This window comes from Heptranchias perlo, chromosome 19 (assembly GCF_035084215.1).
Source record: "Heptranchias perlo isolate sHepPer1 chromosome 19, sHepPer1.hap1, whole genome shotgun sequence".
NCBI classification, from domain to species: Eukaryota; Metazoa; Chordata; class Chondrichthyes; order Hexanchiformes; family Hexanchidae; genus Heptranchias; species Heptranchias perlo.
Genome location: NC_090343.1, coordinates 12,663,839 through 12,680,414, shown reverse-complemented (window position 1 = coordinate 12,680,414; position 16,576 = coordinate 12,663,839). Strand labels below are relative to the sequence as shown.

At 40.5% G+C, this 16,576-nt stretch overlaps 1 protein-coding gene across 4 annotated transcripts in view; it reads left to right on the top strand.

Moving 5' to 3' along the window:
- LOC137335164 (nuclear receptor coactivator 3-like) overlaps positions 1–16,576 on the top strand; it is a 172,655-nt gene that overhangs the window by 146,017 nt on the left and 10,062 nt on the right. For all 4 annotated transcript variants that reach the window (XM_068000327.1, XM_068000326.1, XM_068000325.1 and 1 more), the window contains 9 exons: positions 1,958–2,158; positions 3,694–3,924; positions 4,762–4,891; positions 6,075–6,246; positions 8,787–9,092; positions 10,552–10,653; positions 11,466–11,673; positions 12,971–13,145; positions 15,662–15,848. In XM_068000327.1, the coding sequence (XP_067856428.1) occupies positions 1,958–2,158; positions 3,694–3,924; positions 4,762–4,891; positions 6,075–6,246; positions 8,787–9,092; positions 10,552–10,653; positions 11,466–11,673; positions 12,971–13,145; positions 15,662–15,848 (1,712 nt within the window). The remainder of the gene's footprint in view (positions 1–1,957; positions 2,159–3,693; positions 3,925–4,761; positions 4,892–6,074; positions 6,247–8,786; positions 9,093–10,551; positions 10,654–11,465; positions 11,674–12,970; positions 13,146–15,661; positions 15,849–16,576) is intronic.

Sequence of the window (16,576 nt, the reverse complement as noted above, 5' to 3'; positions counted from 1 at the left end):
GTGGGATAATATTCTGAACCCAGCGAACAGGCAAGTCGAGGTCATTGCTTGCAGAGTGCACTTCAGATGCTTCGTGCCTGCTTAGCACCCAGGAAAGGGTGGGGAGGGAGAAACTGAACATCAGATATCTCGAACAATGCATTTTATTTCTAATTTTAATTTCAAACAAATGCATGTTGAATGCTTGGACTGCAGTCTAGAGAATTTCTTGGAAAGTAATTAGCTTCATCAGGATAAAATTACATGTACAAATTTCCAGTCTTGATAAATGGAATTATGAATTTATAGTGTAACACTGTCATTCCTTACTTTTTTTTAAAACACTGAAGCTTTGTGATTGAGTTTATTTTCAAGATTACAACAGTCAAGAGGGCCTGCCTCTGTTGCTGCTATTTGTGGGATTGAATTGTATTTGATATTGCGTACAGTAAATAAAATCAAAGGATGATTAATTCATACCCTGCTGAATAAGAATTCAGCCAATATTGTGACAATATTATACAGCAAGTAATTAGGAAGGCAAATGGTATGTTGGCCTTTATTGCAGGGTGTTTGGAATACAAGAGTAAAGAAGTCTTGCTGAAATTGTACAGGGCTTTGATGAGACCACACCTGGAGTACTATGTACAGTTTTTCTCTCCTTACCTAAGGAAGAATATACTTGCCTTAGAGCGGGTGCAACATAGGTTCACTAGATTGATTCCTGAGATTAGAGGGTTGTCCTATGAGGAGAGGTTGAGTAGAATGGGCCTATACTGTCTGGAGTTTAGAAGAATGAGAGGTGATCTCATTGAAATATAAGATTCTGAGAGGGCATGACAGGGTAGATGCTAAGAGGCTTTTCCCCTGGCTGTAGAGTCTAGAACTAGAGGGCGTAGTCTCAGGATAAGGGGTCAGCCATTTACAATTGAGATGAGGACAGATTTCTTCACTGAGGAAAGTGGAGTTGAGGTTGAATATCAGCCATGATCTTGAATGGCGGAGCAGGCTCGAGGGGCCATATGGCCTACTCCTGCTCCTATTTCTTATGTTCTTATTAACATTTTTTTTAAAAAGAGGAAGTCCTCCCATCAAGACTGATTTAAAAACATATCACGTTATAAAAAAAGAAAGCATTTGCATTTAAGTAGTGTCTTTATGTCCTCAGGACATCCCAAAGTACTTCACACTTAATGAATTACTTACCTTTAAGTGTAATCACTGTTTTATAAGCACATGCAGCAGCCAATTTGTGCACAAACAGCAGTGAGATAAATGACCAGTTACTTTGTTTTGGTGGTGGTGATTGAGGGTTAAAAGTTGGCTAGGAAAATCATTATCATCAAATGTGGTGCTTAAGTGCATGTAGGATTTTACAACCGAATAGGGGAATACAATTTATGCACCAATATACTTGATATTTTCTCAGTTTAAAAGTTGTTCAGTATATCATCTTACACAGATGAGACCGGCAATCAATCTTAATCGTGGGATTTACTTCAAATCTCGTTTTTGTTCTCATATTTTTGCGTCTGTTGATTTAAATATTTATAGTTTTCATTTAAACAGGGAGTGTTGATAACTTTGGGAAATGGTTTGGAGACATTATTGAGCCAGCCAATGTGAGAAAGCTGAATTACTGCACAATTAATCCAGGGTATTTGCTTTAACTGCCAACACTGATGTTCAATGCTCACTAGCTTCTCTAAGCCATTTTCCACAATGATGCCACTGCTTTTTGCTTAAGGAAAAATATTTAAAATAATCTAACCTTTTATAAATCACCTGGTTAGGCCCCAGCTGTGTCCTCAGATATGATGGGCCTAATGGCCGCCTTTTGTGCAATAAAATTCTATGTGAATGGAAGTAGAACGGCAGAGATTTATTTTGGATGTATTCTTCACATTTTACTTCATGTTCTTACTGGGATAGATTCTAAAACTGCTGACAAGGTAACTCTTTGTGTCAATCCGACTAGGTTTAAGCAGTCCACCACCTATGCAAGCCTCCAGGCCTCGGTTTGGCCGAGCCATGTCATTGGATATCAACACTCAGGGCCAGATTAGTGCCGGACTTGGCCCTCCTCTGAGAAGCAGCACCCCATATGCAATGATGGCAAAGCAAGCAATGATGGCAAACCGAATGGGAAGCAGCCAAGAAAGTTTTGTGGGGAATGCAGGTATGTTCCCAATGTCTTAAATATATGGAACACTTGATCACTTTTGTGAAAAACTTCTAAATACACAGGAGAAAACAGTTTTTTAAAAAAAAACTTAATGCCACGATCATCTTTCACTTTTGTTTTTTGCCCACACAAGACTTGGAGGGTTTCATCTTGCCCCATCAGAAAGAAGAAATTTCATACTGTGCAGCAAAATTATAAATTTGTTGTTAAAGGGCGGGTTTACAATCTGTATTGTACAGAGAGGCAACCTTCTCATAGTGTTTATATGGAGTAGTCAAAAGCAGTTATTCCTATGTCTATTAACTCATTTGAAAATGAGGCACTGAATAACTATCTGGATAAGAATGGAATTGAAGGTTATAAGGATAGACATAGATGATCAAATTCTTAAAGGAGAACAGTGGTTCCAGTACTTCAACAATTTTGTCATGAACTTTGATGTACAAAATGATAGAAAAACTTAAATACATTTATGGTCCTTTGTGGGGGTTTTTAGATCTATTTCCTGGTTATTTGTGCCCATACTCCTTTGAATAATTAAAACAACTCTTCAAAGCTTGTAGTGACAACAGGGAATCTGTACTTATTCACCAGCTGAAACTAAAGTAGTGTTCTCAAAAGCATGTTGCAAAACCAAGGATTGTTTTTTTTTGTGACCTGATGTACTTGTGCTGCCACCTTTAATAACCTGTGTACCTATATAACCAGTCCCTCTGCTCTTTTGTCCATTTAATATCTTATCAGTTGAGGTGTATTTCCTTTTTTCTATTCTCCTAAAAGGTATTACTTCACATTTTTATACATTGAACTTGCCTATCAATGTCCTCCTGCAGCCTTTTATGAACCTTGTTCTAGTTTTCCATACCTGGCCCTGTCAACAGAAATGTTAATATTCCCTCAGTTGCAAAGTTCAGATCACTTATAAATGTAGTAAATATGAACAGCCCCAACACAGACTCTTATGGAACATCACTCACCACATCTTTCAAGAAATGCCCTTTTACCCCTACCCTTTGCCGTCTGTCCTCCAGCCATCTCTCTATCAATGTGGCCATATTCCTCTTAATTTAACATGCTGCTGCAATAAGATTTTGCTGCATTGTCAGAGGTGTTGTCTTTTGGATGAGACATTGAATTGGGGCCCCTTCTGGGAGAATTGCTTGCTTCTCTTCTTTTACATCCACCTAGTGTCCTGGCCAGCATTTCCCCCTCAACCAATGCTATGAGAAATAGATTATCTGGCCATTCATTTATTTGCTGTATGGGACCTTTTATTTCTGTGAGATGGCGGTAGTGTAATACCAGCCAAATGTAGGTGGTCTATAGAATGGACATAATATTTATATAGATATGCAGTGTGAACTGAAGTGAACGTTCTACAGTGGACTTCTCTCAACTTTGCAAATTTAATTACAGAAGGAACATTAGTGCATTGAAATCTTGTTGCTGTTCCAGTCAGAATATGATATGATTCAGGATTTTTCGTTGTTCATAGTCATATGTATATATAGCACATTGCATTTCACCAGGTGCACATGGAGGTATGAGCATTGCTCAGCAAACAGCCATGGCAACAGGAGAGTGGGGATTGCCAAACTCTACTGGAAACGCAGGTCCTGCTTCTATGATCAGACAAGGCTCAGACTATAGCTCATCTATGCAAAGAGCTATGGTGGGTAACTCCTCACTTGGAATGCAGATGAGGTCTAATGGACAGTCCGGTGCCAGAACATTGCTTCAGCAACAGATGATGGGAATGAGTAAGTTTTTCTTTTCTTCCCCCACCTCCCCTGCCCAAAACCATCTGACAGAAATGAATATATCACAATTTCTGAATTCTGCATGTTGATTCAAGGATAGGCTAAAGCTTTTTTAGGTATGGTCTGAACTCTAAAGTCAATCCTTTCATTATATTACTTAGTTTTCTATCCTTTAATTATTGTGCATGTTCAGCTGTTTGTTGTTTCTCTGGTTCCCAGTCAGTTCACTTGTCATATCTACTTCATTCCTGTGAAAAATTATGGGACAATGCTGTTGTTACAATCAGATCTTTCCATGTAAAGCAAACCTATAAAATATTCTTGTATAGTTAATTAACCAGGATGAGGACAAGGTTGGGTTCAGCCATGCTCCATTAGCCTGCCAGTGCTCGCTGTCTAGGCTCAGATGTGAAGAATGGCTACTTAATTGGGGTTCTGGAGGGTATCTGGAATCATATCCCAACATAAATCAAACAGAGGCGAACATCGATGATGAAATTTTAAAATGGACGTCAGAGGTAGAACAATGTGCTTCTCTACACGGTGAGCTCAGGATATTGATCATGCCATTGGAGAGAACACTGAGAAGGCCACGAATGGGAGGAAGGAAGAAAAACTGGAACAGTATCTGAACAGTTCTTGTGCATCTGCTTGCAGCAGGCTTGAGTTGTGTAGGTGGAGGCAGAGGAGCAGACCACAAACCCACCCTCTTGGCTAGAATTTGATGTGTGGTAGGGGGAGGATGAAGATCTGTTTTATTTCATTTCACTGTGCAGCATCCAGATTTAAAAAGTCAGCCATTTTACTTTTTTTCACAAGTATCATCTTATTATCTAGGACCTTCAGAAATGGATATGGGTCTTGGAGGTCCCCAGTTTGGGCAACAGCAAGGTCCAGCCAATCCAACTACATCGTGGTCAGAAGGTGTCCTTCAGATGGAACAAGGACCTTTAGGCAACCAGAGCCGGTTAGTTTGTGCTGGAAATAAAATTGGTTGAGCTGCTTGTTTTAGATTCCTCTGACAAAGGTTTAAATTGGGAGTGAAGGATGACACTAGAATCAGCCAGTATTTAATTTTTGGTGGCTTTTTTTGTGTTCGCTTCAAGCACTCCCAGGTCAGATGTGGTACTAGTTAAGAGCAGAGTAAAACTCCATTACGAACAGCCCCTACTTCACTACTGACATTTCCATTTCCTTTATTGGGCATCTTTGTGGCCTCTTTGAATGATAATGTTAATTAGTGGCAAATTACAGGTCATTTGCTGTAATCTTCTGCCCACTTGGGACTATTTTTGAGACTGCCCGAACTCACTTCATGTTCAGGAGACTTTCATGCCACCATTTGGCTGGGTTCCAAAGCACTACACCAACCATCCCACCTATATCCATTCTGTGTGAGGTGAGCTTGTCAAATTGAAGGTGAGCTGGGTGATAAGGGCTGTTCCAGGGTCGGTGATGAGCAGCTTCTTTGACTTCAGGGGCTGGAGTGTAAACACCAAAGATATGTTGCAATCTATTTAAGTTGAGTAAGAGCAACATGGAGTCATCCTCCTATCAGTTTTCTCTCATGGCAAGCCTCTAGCATCCGCTCAGTGCCTCCCTCTGATGGGATGGCTGAGATTAGGACCTTGCTACATAAGGAAGTAGGGAACTGAGCCTGTGTCTTGCCACCTTATGTGGGAACAACAGCGTGCACCTCTGTCTCTCAGCAGATTTGCTTTTGGTTCCATTTCCAAAGTGCTTCTGCTAAAGGGAGATAATTCCAGCAAATGGAACTATACTTGTTCCATTTGCCTCTCAGGGATACTCACTCCAATGGGGAGAGCGTGGCAATGGAATTAGTTTTGTATTGCTCTTGCAAGGAGCCGACATAGACACAATGGGTTGAATGGGCTCCTGTGCCGTAAGCTTCTCTTATCTAAGTACTGGAGCTGTTAATGTGATAAAAATGGGAAAGCTAATCTCAGTGATTCACTTGGCATAAAGTGAAAGGGGATGCAGATGGTGGTCAGGACCTCAGGATTCATATGTATTAAAACAGCCATGTACCCTGTTATCCTCCTTTCTCTCACCCAAGTTAACGTTTGTTTGTGGTAATTCTGTACTATTTGTACCCGCAATGATGCATTTGTAAATACGGTCTGTTGCAGGCAGCCATTTGGAAGCTCCCTGGATGATCTTCTTTGCCCTCCCACTACTGCAGAGGCTCAGAATGATGAAAAGGCTCTTCTGGATCAGTTAGACACACTGCTGAGTAATGCAGATGAAATGGGTCTTGAAGAAATTGACAGGGCATTAGGAATTCCAGATCTTATCAGTCAGGTACAACAATCAACCCTTTCTGTTTTATGTTTTTTTATTATTGACGTGCCCATAATGGTGAGAGATGTCAGTACTGGGGAATGGTAAATGACAGTTTGTACATTGCGCTGCCATCGAGCAGTCTTAATGTTGAGTACATCATGACTAGAAACAGGTTGCACCCATCAATGTAACCCAGCCTCAGAAAAGCACTTCACCCGCACAATGCACCAGTTTGTCATCGCCAATTTCCAGAGAAAGCTTTCTGGGGAATCTTTCTTTGCTATTGTGTACCATGTGTTAGGAAACAAAGGGAGTGTGAAAACAAATCAGCAAGTAGCTGGATCTTTCCTGTGTGGCTGCATTTCTCCTATGTGCAAACTGTGCATTGTCAGGCAACATAGGTCAGGATACTCTAAACACAGATACTAGTTTCAGCTGCATTTTGCATTCAGCATTTCCTCCCAATACTGCATGCCCAACATTGTCTTGGCATTGATTTCACTTTGGCTGCTACTCTGTTCTTCATAGAGTTGGTCTGCCGACCCAGTATCTGTATCGCTGATTAAATGCGCAGCTGTTGGCAGCTAAATACAGATGATGGTGTTGTGTGTTCTGGATGAGCAATGAGAATATCCCATTTCATCAGTGTAATAGTTCGTTTCTAGATGAAGTTTCACTGAAATACAATGGACAGGTTTGTAGGCTGGCAGGGAGTGAAGAAAATTGATTTGGGACGAGCAAAGGGATCAGTATCTCAAAAGGACCTAAATGATTGTGTACAGTAAATATGTTGAATGGCCTTTTCTGATTCCTCCCCATTTATATATTCTTAGACGTTTAAATATTTAAGCTTAAATTTATATCCCATTGACATCCGTAGAACACCTACAGGCTTGAGTGTCTGGGTTATGCATCTGCCTTCTCAATTAGGGTTGGCTAGGATATCATCTAGCTCCTCAGTTAAGATGCATGAACAATTTCAGTTGATAAACTCCAGCAGTAAGGTCCAAGAAGTGTAATATTTCCCATTAGTTGTGGTAGGCACTCGTACCCCTTTGAAAAGGAATGTCTTGAAGGTGCTTCTGTTTTTTCCAATTCCCTATTTCTATGTGATTAATGGAGCAGATTACCAGCATATAAAATCTCCCTCAATTACTTCAGGGACACTGCTTAGGCAGCTGGTGGAAGAACAAGAAAGAATATTCCTATTCACTTAAAATAGCCTAATTTTATCAAATTTAGTGTCCTAGCAAAATATATTTTAAAAATGTGACTCGCCAAACTTGCTATTGGATGCAATACAGTATTACTGTCTGTAAATGAAAAAGTACTGTATATCTAGTATATTTATTGTATCAGTGTGCAGTAAATAGTTTCTCAGAACCGCATTTACTCCACTTAAATGCCCCAAAGGAAATTCAGTTCAAAGTGGAGAAATGGATGAATGTGCTACTCCATTCAATTGGAGATTGTGGGGGAGAAATTGGACCCCCGTTTTGCCAGTTTTTCAGGTGTAAAATGGGAGCAAAAAATGACCAATTTACAGAACTATGTCCCACGCCTCAAGGGAACCTGAAATACGTCCAACGCCATATTGGCGCGAGCGATATTCAGACACCCCAGGTGGCTGCCTTAAACAGGTGTTAGTTGCCTTGCATATGCTAATCAGGCGCCCGGGTCACCGCTCTGAAATCGGTCAAAATCTGGGCAGAGCTTGCGTTGCGCATGATCCAACTAATTTTTCAGGCTCCATAGCGGCCGAACCAGCGGTCCTTAAAAGCAAGGTAAATAAACTTGTTTTCAATTACCTGAATGTGGAGCTAGGAGGAGCAGGGGTGCTTCTGGCTCCACAGAAATACTGTGGGGCTGCTGTTGGCCCACACTCACTGCCCCCCATTCCTGTTCGCTGCCTCCCCCACCTCAGGACCTACTTGAAGGGCCACTGCCGGCAGTCGAGTGGGACCGGCGAACTGCATCAGGATGCCCAGTTGGCATCCATACTTTGCCATTTTCATGGTAATGAGGCTGGAGGACTAATTTCAGGGGGTTCTCAAACCGACCTCTTCAGACGGGTGTTGTAGTTGCCCCTCCTGTTTCCCGACTGTAGTCAGGCACTAACCAGTTTTTCCCCCTTGGTTATATGGATTTTGATGAAAGTGACTAACTAAACCAACTCAGTGAAATCTTTTTTCTTTTATTTGTCCTGTAAAGTCTTCCATGCTTTTAGCAAACTGTCAAAGAATGATGTGAAACAAGTTTTTAGTGAGATAAAAGGTTTTTGTATAGTATTCCAATTCTTTGTGACTTGTTCGCCACTTAACATGTAAAAGTTCTGCGAAGAGAGAGGTTATGGTGTTTTATCAGGCAAACTGGGTTGACAGATCTGGGAGAGTGGTGGCATTGTACTAAGAACTAGGATGTAATCTATATATAGAACTTGGATTCAAGAATTTGAATTTGTTAAAGATAATGCAGAGATGAACATTTTGGATACTTCCACCTTTTATTGAGGTTTTACAGAATTAATTGGATTAACTGTTTCTACTTTTGCTGCCTAGACGCAACCTCTTGAGGCACACTCAGAACCGTTCTCAGGGCAGGACACAGCCATGATGTTAGAACAGAAAACTATATACGGACAGCCATTTCCTTCCCAGGCTGGTCCAGTGCAAGGATGTTATCCTTCCATGCAGGGCCCGCAACCAGGCTTTAACCCCATGATGAATCAAATGGGTCAACAAGGCAGCTTCCCCCTTTCCAACATCCATGCCAGAGCAAACTTTGCCCGGCATCGCATGATGAATGCTTCTGCTCCCAAGCAACTTAGATTCCAACTTCAACAGAGGTTACAAGGACAGCAGCAGGTAAGAGCAGCTTGTGCTGTGAGTCAGATTGTCCATGTTGAAGATGTGTTATCTTTCTTATTCCTTTCCAAGTTTGATCTTGACATATAAATGAAAGACACGGGTCTAGAAATTGGTTCGCACCAGCAGGCTGATCAGGTATTGGGCCTCGGATTTCCTTTACATCAAACCTGGCCAGCTGTGTTCAGGGCAAACCACTTTGGTAAAGGAGGCATGAAATGGTCGTTAGGCCCTTTATTTGCAAACGCTTAACGCCTGTTTCAAACCTGGGACCTGGGCTCCTCTTTTGATACCTATACCAATATGGCAGGAGGTGCACTTTCGGCTCAATGTGTGTGCGCACGCCACCCGCCATATTTGATGCTTTGGCACCCGTTTTACACCTTTAAAATGGGCACAGCATCATTGAATTTCTAGGCCATCGGTCCTTGTCCCGATTGTCAATAATTCTTTTATTTTTTTCTTAATTTCGGCCATAGTAATCTTTCTGACAGAATCAGTTCACATTCAGCCTAAATATTCAGTTTGTTTACATAACTGATAATTCAATTTCTGGAAACTTAAGTGGTGAAGCTTTAATATTTTGTTTTGAAACTGAAACCCCTATTTATAAATATTCACTTTTTCTACAGTGCCCCGTTTAGCCATTGAAGATGTATAGAACCTTGCCTGTGGAAAAATTCACATTCTTAATACGATTTGTTATGAAGATATTTAAATGTTTAGTAGCCAAGATCAAGAGGAGGAAGTGAGGGGTTTGTGTACTCGCACTGCTGACTTCCTCATGCCTGGTTCCTGCCAATCACAGAGCCAGAAATGTGACGCAAAGAGCAGATATTGCCTGCATAAATATACATCGCACTACAATCTTCACAGCCAATTACAGTAGTGTGATATTTTTTTTTCCTGTATTACACTACTGTGAGGTTCTCTCAGTCCTGGATGTGATTGTGGGAGCCCTATTGCTTACTGGTATTAATGGATTTCAGTTGCTTTATTAAATCTAATGTTTTAGGACATTGATTTTTCAGTGTGTTCTGCAACTGAATAGTAGGACACAGACCTGTGCCCATAATTCATCAAGTGTCATATTTCCTCGTATCAGCTATAATTTTGGTGATTTAGACAGAGATGTGGAGTTGAAGCTTGTTACTTCCCCATAGCGAAGAAAAATCTACTGCTTGCTTTCTTGATCTATGGTTAACCTGGTCACTTTGAGTAGCATTGTTAGCCTTTCTACATTTGAGTAGTGGATAGCAAATCCTGTTCATGAAGATTGAGTTGGTGGGCAGTGGTCAGTTGATTGTCACTATTCAATCTTGTTATAAATTATGGCTTCTCCCACTGCGTAGAAAATGCACGAGATATAAGAGAATTATGCTGCATTGATGTGGGGTGCATTCTATATTTGAATTAGAATTAGAATTAGAAAAACATTCTTGAAATTTGTGTTTTGAAGCTAATGAATCCAAATCGTCAGTCCCTTGGAGTCAAACTGGACAGTCCCAATGCAGTCAATCCAGCTCTCCGGCCAGGCATACAGCAGCAAATGGTGGCGCAGGTAAGTGGCCAGAGTTCATCCTTTTTACTTTTAATATTTTTACCATCTGTGATTAGTGCACAAAATAACAATAGTTTTCCCTGTAGGCCGATTTGTTAAGATATATGACTTGTGTGTGTCACCGAGGGTCAGAGTGAAGGGTGTGTAGTTTTTCTATTGTTGAGAGTGCATAATGTGCATTCTCTTTCAGGGGTTGTGGTATAATAAGTCCACTGAATAAATTTATAATTACTTCTAACCTATCCTAAGTAATTAATGCTCCCCGACCACACATTTCTATTTTCTGACTTGTCAAGACCACCAAGAATAATTTTGGATCAAAAAAACTAGAATTTCCAGTAACTGTTAAACAAGGGATATGAGATTCAAGGGGAGGTGGGGAAGATTACTGCAATTACTGAAGTATAATGGCACCATTTTACACAGGAAATGAAGCAACTATTCCTATCAGTCCAGAGCCTGGGGAACCTTCGTTGTGCAGAAACTTTTTTTTAAACATAGATATTTCTGGACAAGTGCATTCTTCAAGTTATCATTATACTGGGCAGAAGATGATCAGGACTGTCCTAGAGACCATCTGAACTGTTCTCGATAAAGCTAACTTAGGGCTAGTTATAAAATTATCCTGTGTCTCTAAATTATCCTTATCTAGAGCTGGTTTCAGGTACTAATATGCTGTTGAAATCATTCAATGCTCAAAGTCATTTAAATTCAATTGATCACATTCCAATCCTAATAAATTGGCCTGTGGATTATTGTGGGCTGCTTATGTCGTCTTCTGTACTCATTTGTAGGGTTTTCTCAATGCACAGATGATGGCCCAGCGGCATCGAGAGCTCTTGAGTCAACAACTTCGCCAGAGGCAGATGATGCATCGAGCCATGATTATGCGACAGCAGCAGCAGCAGGGCTTCAGCCCTCCACCCAATGTAACGGCTCCAACTGGCATGGAAGGTCCTATGGGAGGTCCTCAAATAACCCCGGCATCACCACAGCAATTCACATACCCTCCAAATTATGGTATATGATGCAATATAGCAAAGCCGTCTCATCTTTTTTGCCTTTCAATCGGACTTTATCCCAACACCTTCTATCAGTTGTCAGCATCCTCCTTTTTGCCCCCCTCCCCCTAAATATGCCTGACAATTGTGTTTTGCAGCTCACTGCAGGGCATTCCAGTTTCAGACTACCTACAGAATGATGAGAATGTGTGGGAAACAGATTGGGTAGCTGTATGAATTCAGCTTGTTGCTCACTGGTAGTCAAGCTCAGTTACTCTCTCATTTCACTGAAAGTGGCCTATCTGAAGTCCGTCTGCACGGCTCGTTCTCGAACAGCTTGAACTTCGTTGATGCGATGTCTTTTTTGCTGACTTTAAATGCAAATCTTTTGAATCTGAATCTAAAAATTCATGATCTTATTGGCAAATTTACTATTCTAAAACATTCTGTGTGCTCACTTTTTTTTTAAACCTTCCACCAGCCTACCGTTATTTCAGGTATAATTTTATTTTCTCATAGTTTTAATGTTTTATGCCATACTTTGCTTCAATTGTTTGGTTAGTTTGACTGCTTTTTTTTCCCCTTTCTCCCCAATACTTTTTCCTCATCACTATCCTTATATCTCTCTGCCTATTGTTGACCATGTTTGCAGTAAATAACAGTAGGAACATTGTAATATTTTAATATCCAATTAAGATCTGCCCGTAAAGGGATATTTCAAATAGCTAGTTGGCAAATTATGGACACCGTAGTCTTGATTTTCATATGACCTCACAGAGCTCTAGTGGTGACCATTTAGCCATACAGATCAGTCAGTGCAACAGATTCAGATACTGTAACTAGCTTCAGCATCTCTGGGCTCGCAAGGGGAAAAATCAACCAGGCCTCGTGTTCCTGATCATTATTCATTTATCTTCCATTGGAAAATGTGCTTATGTGGACATAAGGGGGAAGCCTGAATCCAGCTCCGTGGTGATCTCTGCCCCCCCCCGAACACAGTCATCTAGCCTGTTGATGTTCATTGTCTAGGCAAACACAAGAAGAATTATAACATGAGCAAGATACGGGGGGCTACCATTGCTTGCGCAACCTGACCCCAGTAAGAGCCAGAATGGCATAGACTCAAGGAAAAAGGAAATCTGTCAATTTTATGCTAGAATTACAATGATACATCCTTGTCACTGACTGGAAAGGGGTGTTTTAAATAGCAAGTTGATAAGTGACTCTAGTTATTTAAAATTTGACATGATTGATTTTGACGGGTTGATCTTATCTTGATCGTAGAGACTGAATTAACTGTAATTTTCTTTGTGCAGGGATGAATCAACAACCTGATCCAACTTTTGGCAGGGCTCCAAGCCCCCATAATGCACTCATGTCAAGAATGGGGCCTTCACAGAATCCCATGATGCAGCATCCTCAGGCTGCTTCTGTCTATCAAACAACCACTGACATGAAAGGCTGGTCTACAGGAAATATGGTCGGAAATAGGTATGCTATATGGAGCAGTTATATTAGTTAATGCACATGAACTATGAGGAATGATTGGATCTTCTCAGCTGCAGTGTTGGTCCCAGCCAGATAATATGTTATTTACACTGCCTGGAACTTCCATGCTTCTGCTCAGGAGAGAGCTCTGTGCATATGTGGTTGCACGTGTGCGGAGCTCCTCTCCCAGCAGCTAAATTTTAAATGTTTAGATGTTTTATATGTGAGGGTGGCAGCATCTGCATTCCATAACATTGAAATTAACGGCAGTTAGATTTTAAAAGTATCCAGGTAGCCCAAGGGACTCCCTAGCCACTCTTTAAATCTGGTTTGACACCACTCTGGAATAACACTTCATGCATCGTCAAATTGAAGCAATGTAAGACTACCCCATCTTGGGAATCTGTCTTCTGAGTTAGGTTAGGTTAGGTCCTGACTCCAAATTTATACCATAACTTTAGAGTGGGTGTGAAGTAGAAACCACTTTGCACCAATGCTAAAGCTGTAATGTAAGTGCATCCTGATACTTAATAGGGTAGAGATAGTAAAGCCAGAACCATACTTTTCAGATATACCAAGGTTACAGGCTATGAAGGACAGACACCAGTATTTATTTCTTTACACAGAAGGTGATCGAAAACTTGGACAGTGGCTGATGCTAGCTTATTGGACTCACTTAAGAAATTGCTAGATTTTGTAATGGGAAGAGGTAGGGCTGGTATTTTGGAAGGACGAAATCAAAAGGGCCGAAAGGCTTTCTTCATCAGAACCTACTTTGTGTCGTGCATGCTTCACCTCCTTTAATCGACCATACACAGATTGAGGTTGCAGACGTGTTCATGTTGATTTTTTACATGGTGTATAACCGAAGTTTTGAAGCTTTTAGCTTTTCTATGCATTTTGTGTGTATTTTTAACTTATAGGATACACAAGGATAAAAAATTATGTATGTAGAAAGGGAAGATGTGGAGCTAAACTAAGACTGGTTTTGTGTCACCTGAGAAGCTTTTTGTTCTCCATTTAAAACAGGTTAATTTGGTAAGAGTTGAATAGCAATATTTATATAAAGTCTTGATTTGTATAAAGTGAGACAGAAATGAGAAAAATAAAATTCTTGTTCTAAACTGTACTTTCAATATTCTTGAAACATAAGCATTTTAGTTCTGTAGATGGTGCTACAGAAAGTGAATGAGGCTGGATTAGGGAATGAATCACATATAAATGAAATCCTCATGAACATTGAGTTAGCATTTTTTAAATTGAGGGACACATTTTTGACAGCGTTTTGATCTGAGTTTGTTCTATAATTACTGCCTCAGTTATAAGGGACAAATGGAAATTAAATTGAATAATATTTAACTCCCATTTGCCACTGCATCTGATCAAGGTGGCATTTGCAGATTGCACTGTAGACCCAAAGTGACCTACTTCAAGATGTGGTCCGCGAGCAGGATTAATTTGGAGTCTAGCCTGCATTAACTGGCAGGCAGACTCTATTGCAAAATTCTATGTTCAAAAATCTCAAGTGCATATTCTTTATATTGTGAAGTGATTCAACAGTGTGTGCAATTGTGCTAGCCCACAAGGATCCAGGGAGGTCAAGTGAGTAGTATGATGCCTTTCATTGGTCCAACAATGGAGTTAAAATGCACAAGCTTTTTGAATTGCATGTGGTCCCTTTGTAGGCAAGGAAGGAATGTAGGTGATGTTGAATGCTTGTACATAAATCTAATTTAAGTTGTGCGTTAGTCCAATGAAACACATTGGCCCAGAATTTAACTGCACATCTGCCCTTGCCTGAAGTTGCTGTAACATTTGCACATAAATATCAGTGAGCACCATTAGCCTCACCGTTATTTTGAGAGCAAATTCTGGGCCATTCTACTATTCACTTGTTCTGTCTTAGAGTATTGCCTGGATTTAGTTGTCATAGCCTTGCTCTCAGCTCAGTCCAGTTAACCTACTTTTACCTAAAGCCAGACGGTTGCATTCAAAGCCATTGGCTACAATTAAAGGATGGGCAGGGTCTCTTATCACATAGGTTATGTTGGCTTATTTTGAATCATTTTCCATCAAATGAGTTTAAATTCATTGAAAGAAGTTAAATATTTTTTCTGATGAAAATGGCATTGTATTATGAATTAATTTGAAATGCTGTACTTTTATAAAAAAAAAAAAAAAATTTGTTCCTGGTCTAAGGATGGGGGAAAATTCATCCAGGTAGTGATCCAGTAATCCCTTCTGGAAGGTGCATGTGTGTGGACTTAAAGTGAGAACAGAATCAGGCTCTATTGCCATAGTCTTCATGGTTATCAACACTCGCTGTCTATTCTTGTACATGCAGAATGGCTACTTGACTGAAGTTTCAGAAGGTTGCTAGTACCCGTGGAAGCATAACTCCAGCAAGGGTCAGTACCTTCAGGAGAGGAAAGAAAACTGAAAGGAAAATAATTTCTAATCTTGTAAATATAATTGTCATATCAGTTTATTCTATTGATTTCATGTTTGTCTTTTTGCAGCACGTTTCCGCAGCAGTCTCCACAGCAATTTGGGCAACAGACAAATGCCAGCACATACAACAGCCTGATGAATATGAACACCAATATGCCAGTAAATGCCAGTGGCAGCAGTATGGGTCAGATGCCAGGGCAAATGGGCATGTCTCCAATGTCTGTGTCAGGGATGTCAACCATGGGTCCAGAACAGGTAAGACTATTCATTAAAGAAAGAATGAACTTGTCTTTATATAGAACCTTTCATGACCTTGGGATGTCCCAAAGTGCATTACAGCCAATGTAGTATATTTGAAGTGTGGTCACTGTTGGAATGTAAGGAAACACAGCAGCCAATATGCACACAGCAAGTTCCCATAAACAGCAATGACATAATGACCAGATAATCTATTTTTAGTGATGTTGATTGAGGGATAAATATTGGCCAAGACACTGGGAGAACTCCCCTGCTTTTTTCAGTGCCACGGGATCTTTTACATACATCTGAGAAGGCAGATGGGGCCTCAGTTTAACGTCTCATCAGAAAGACGGCACCTCTGAAAGTGCAGCACTCCCTCAGTACTGTGCTGGGAGTGTCAGCCTAGATTATTAGGATTGATACTTGCAGCCCTAGAATAGATTGATCTGGTACATTCATTTGAATTCATAAATTCTGATTTGAGCTTTGCCCACATCCTAATGGCTGAAATGCCGCACCAGTTGTGGTCCTGATCCGTACAGAAGGCCTGAGATTTGATCTTGGGTTATGCAGCATTTGGTGTTCTTGGGTACAATGGTAATAGGAGCTACAATTGCCTCAATTTCCCTAGGCTAAAGAGGGGACATTCATTACTTACTAATAAATTACTAGTGCTGATTACTATGTTTTAGCCTTCTGCTGAAAATGTGTGTGTGGGTTTTGCATGAGAGCAGGATCAGGCT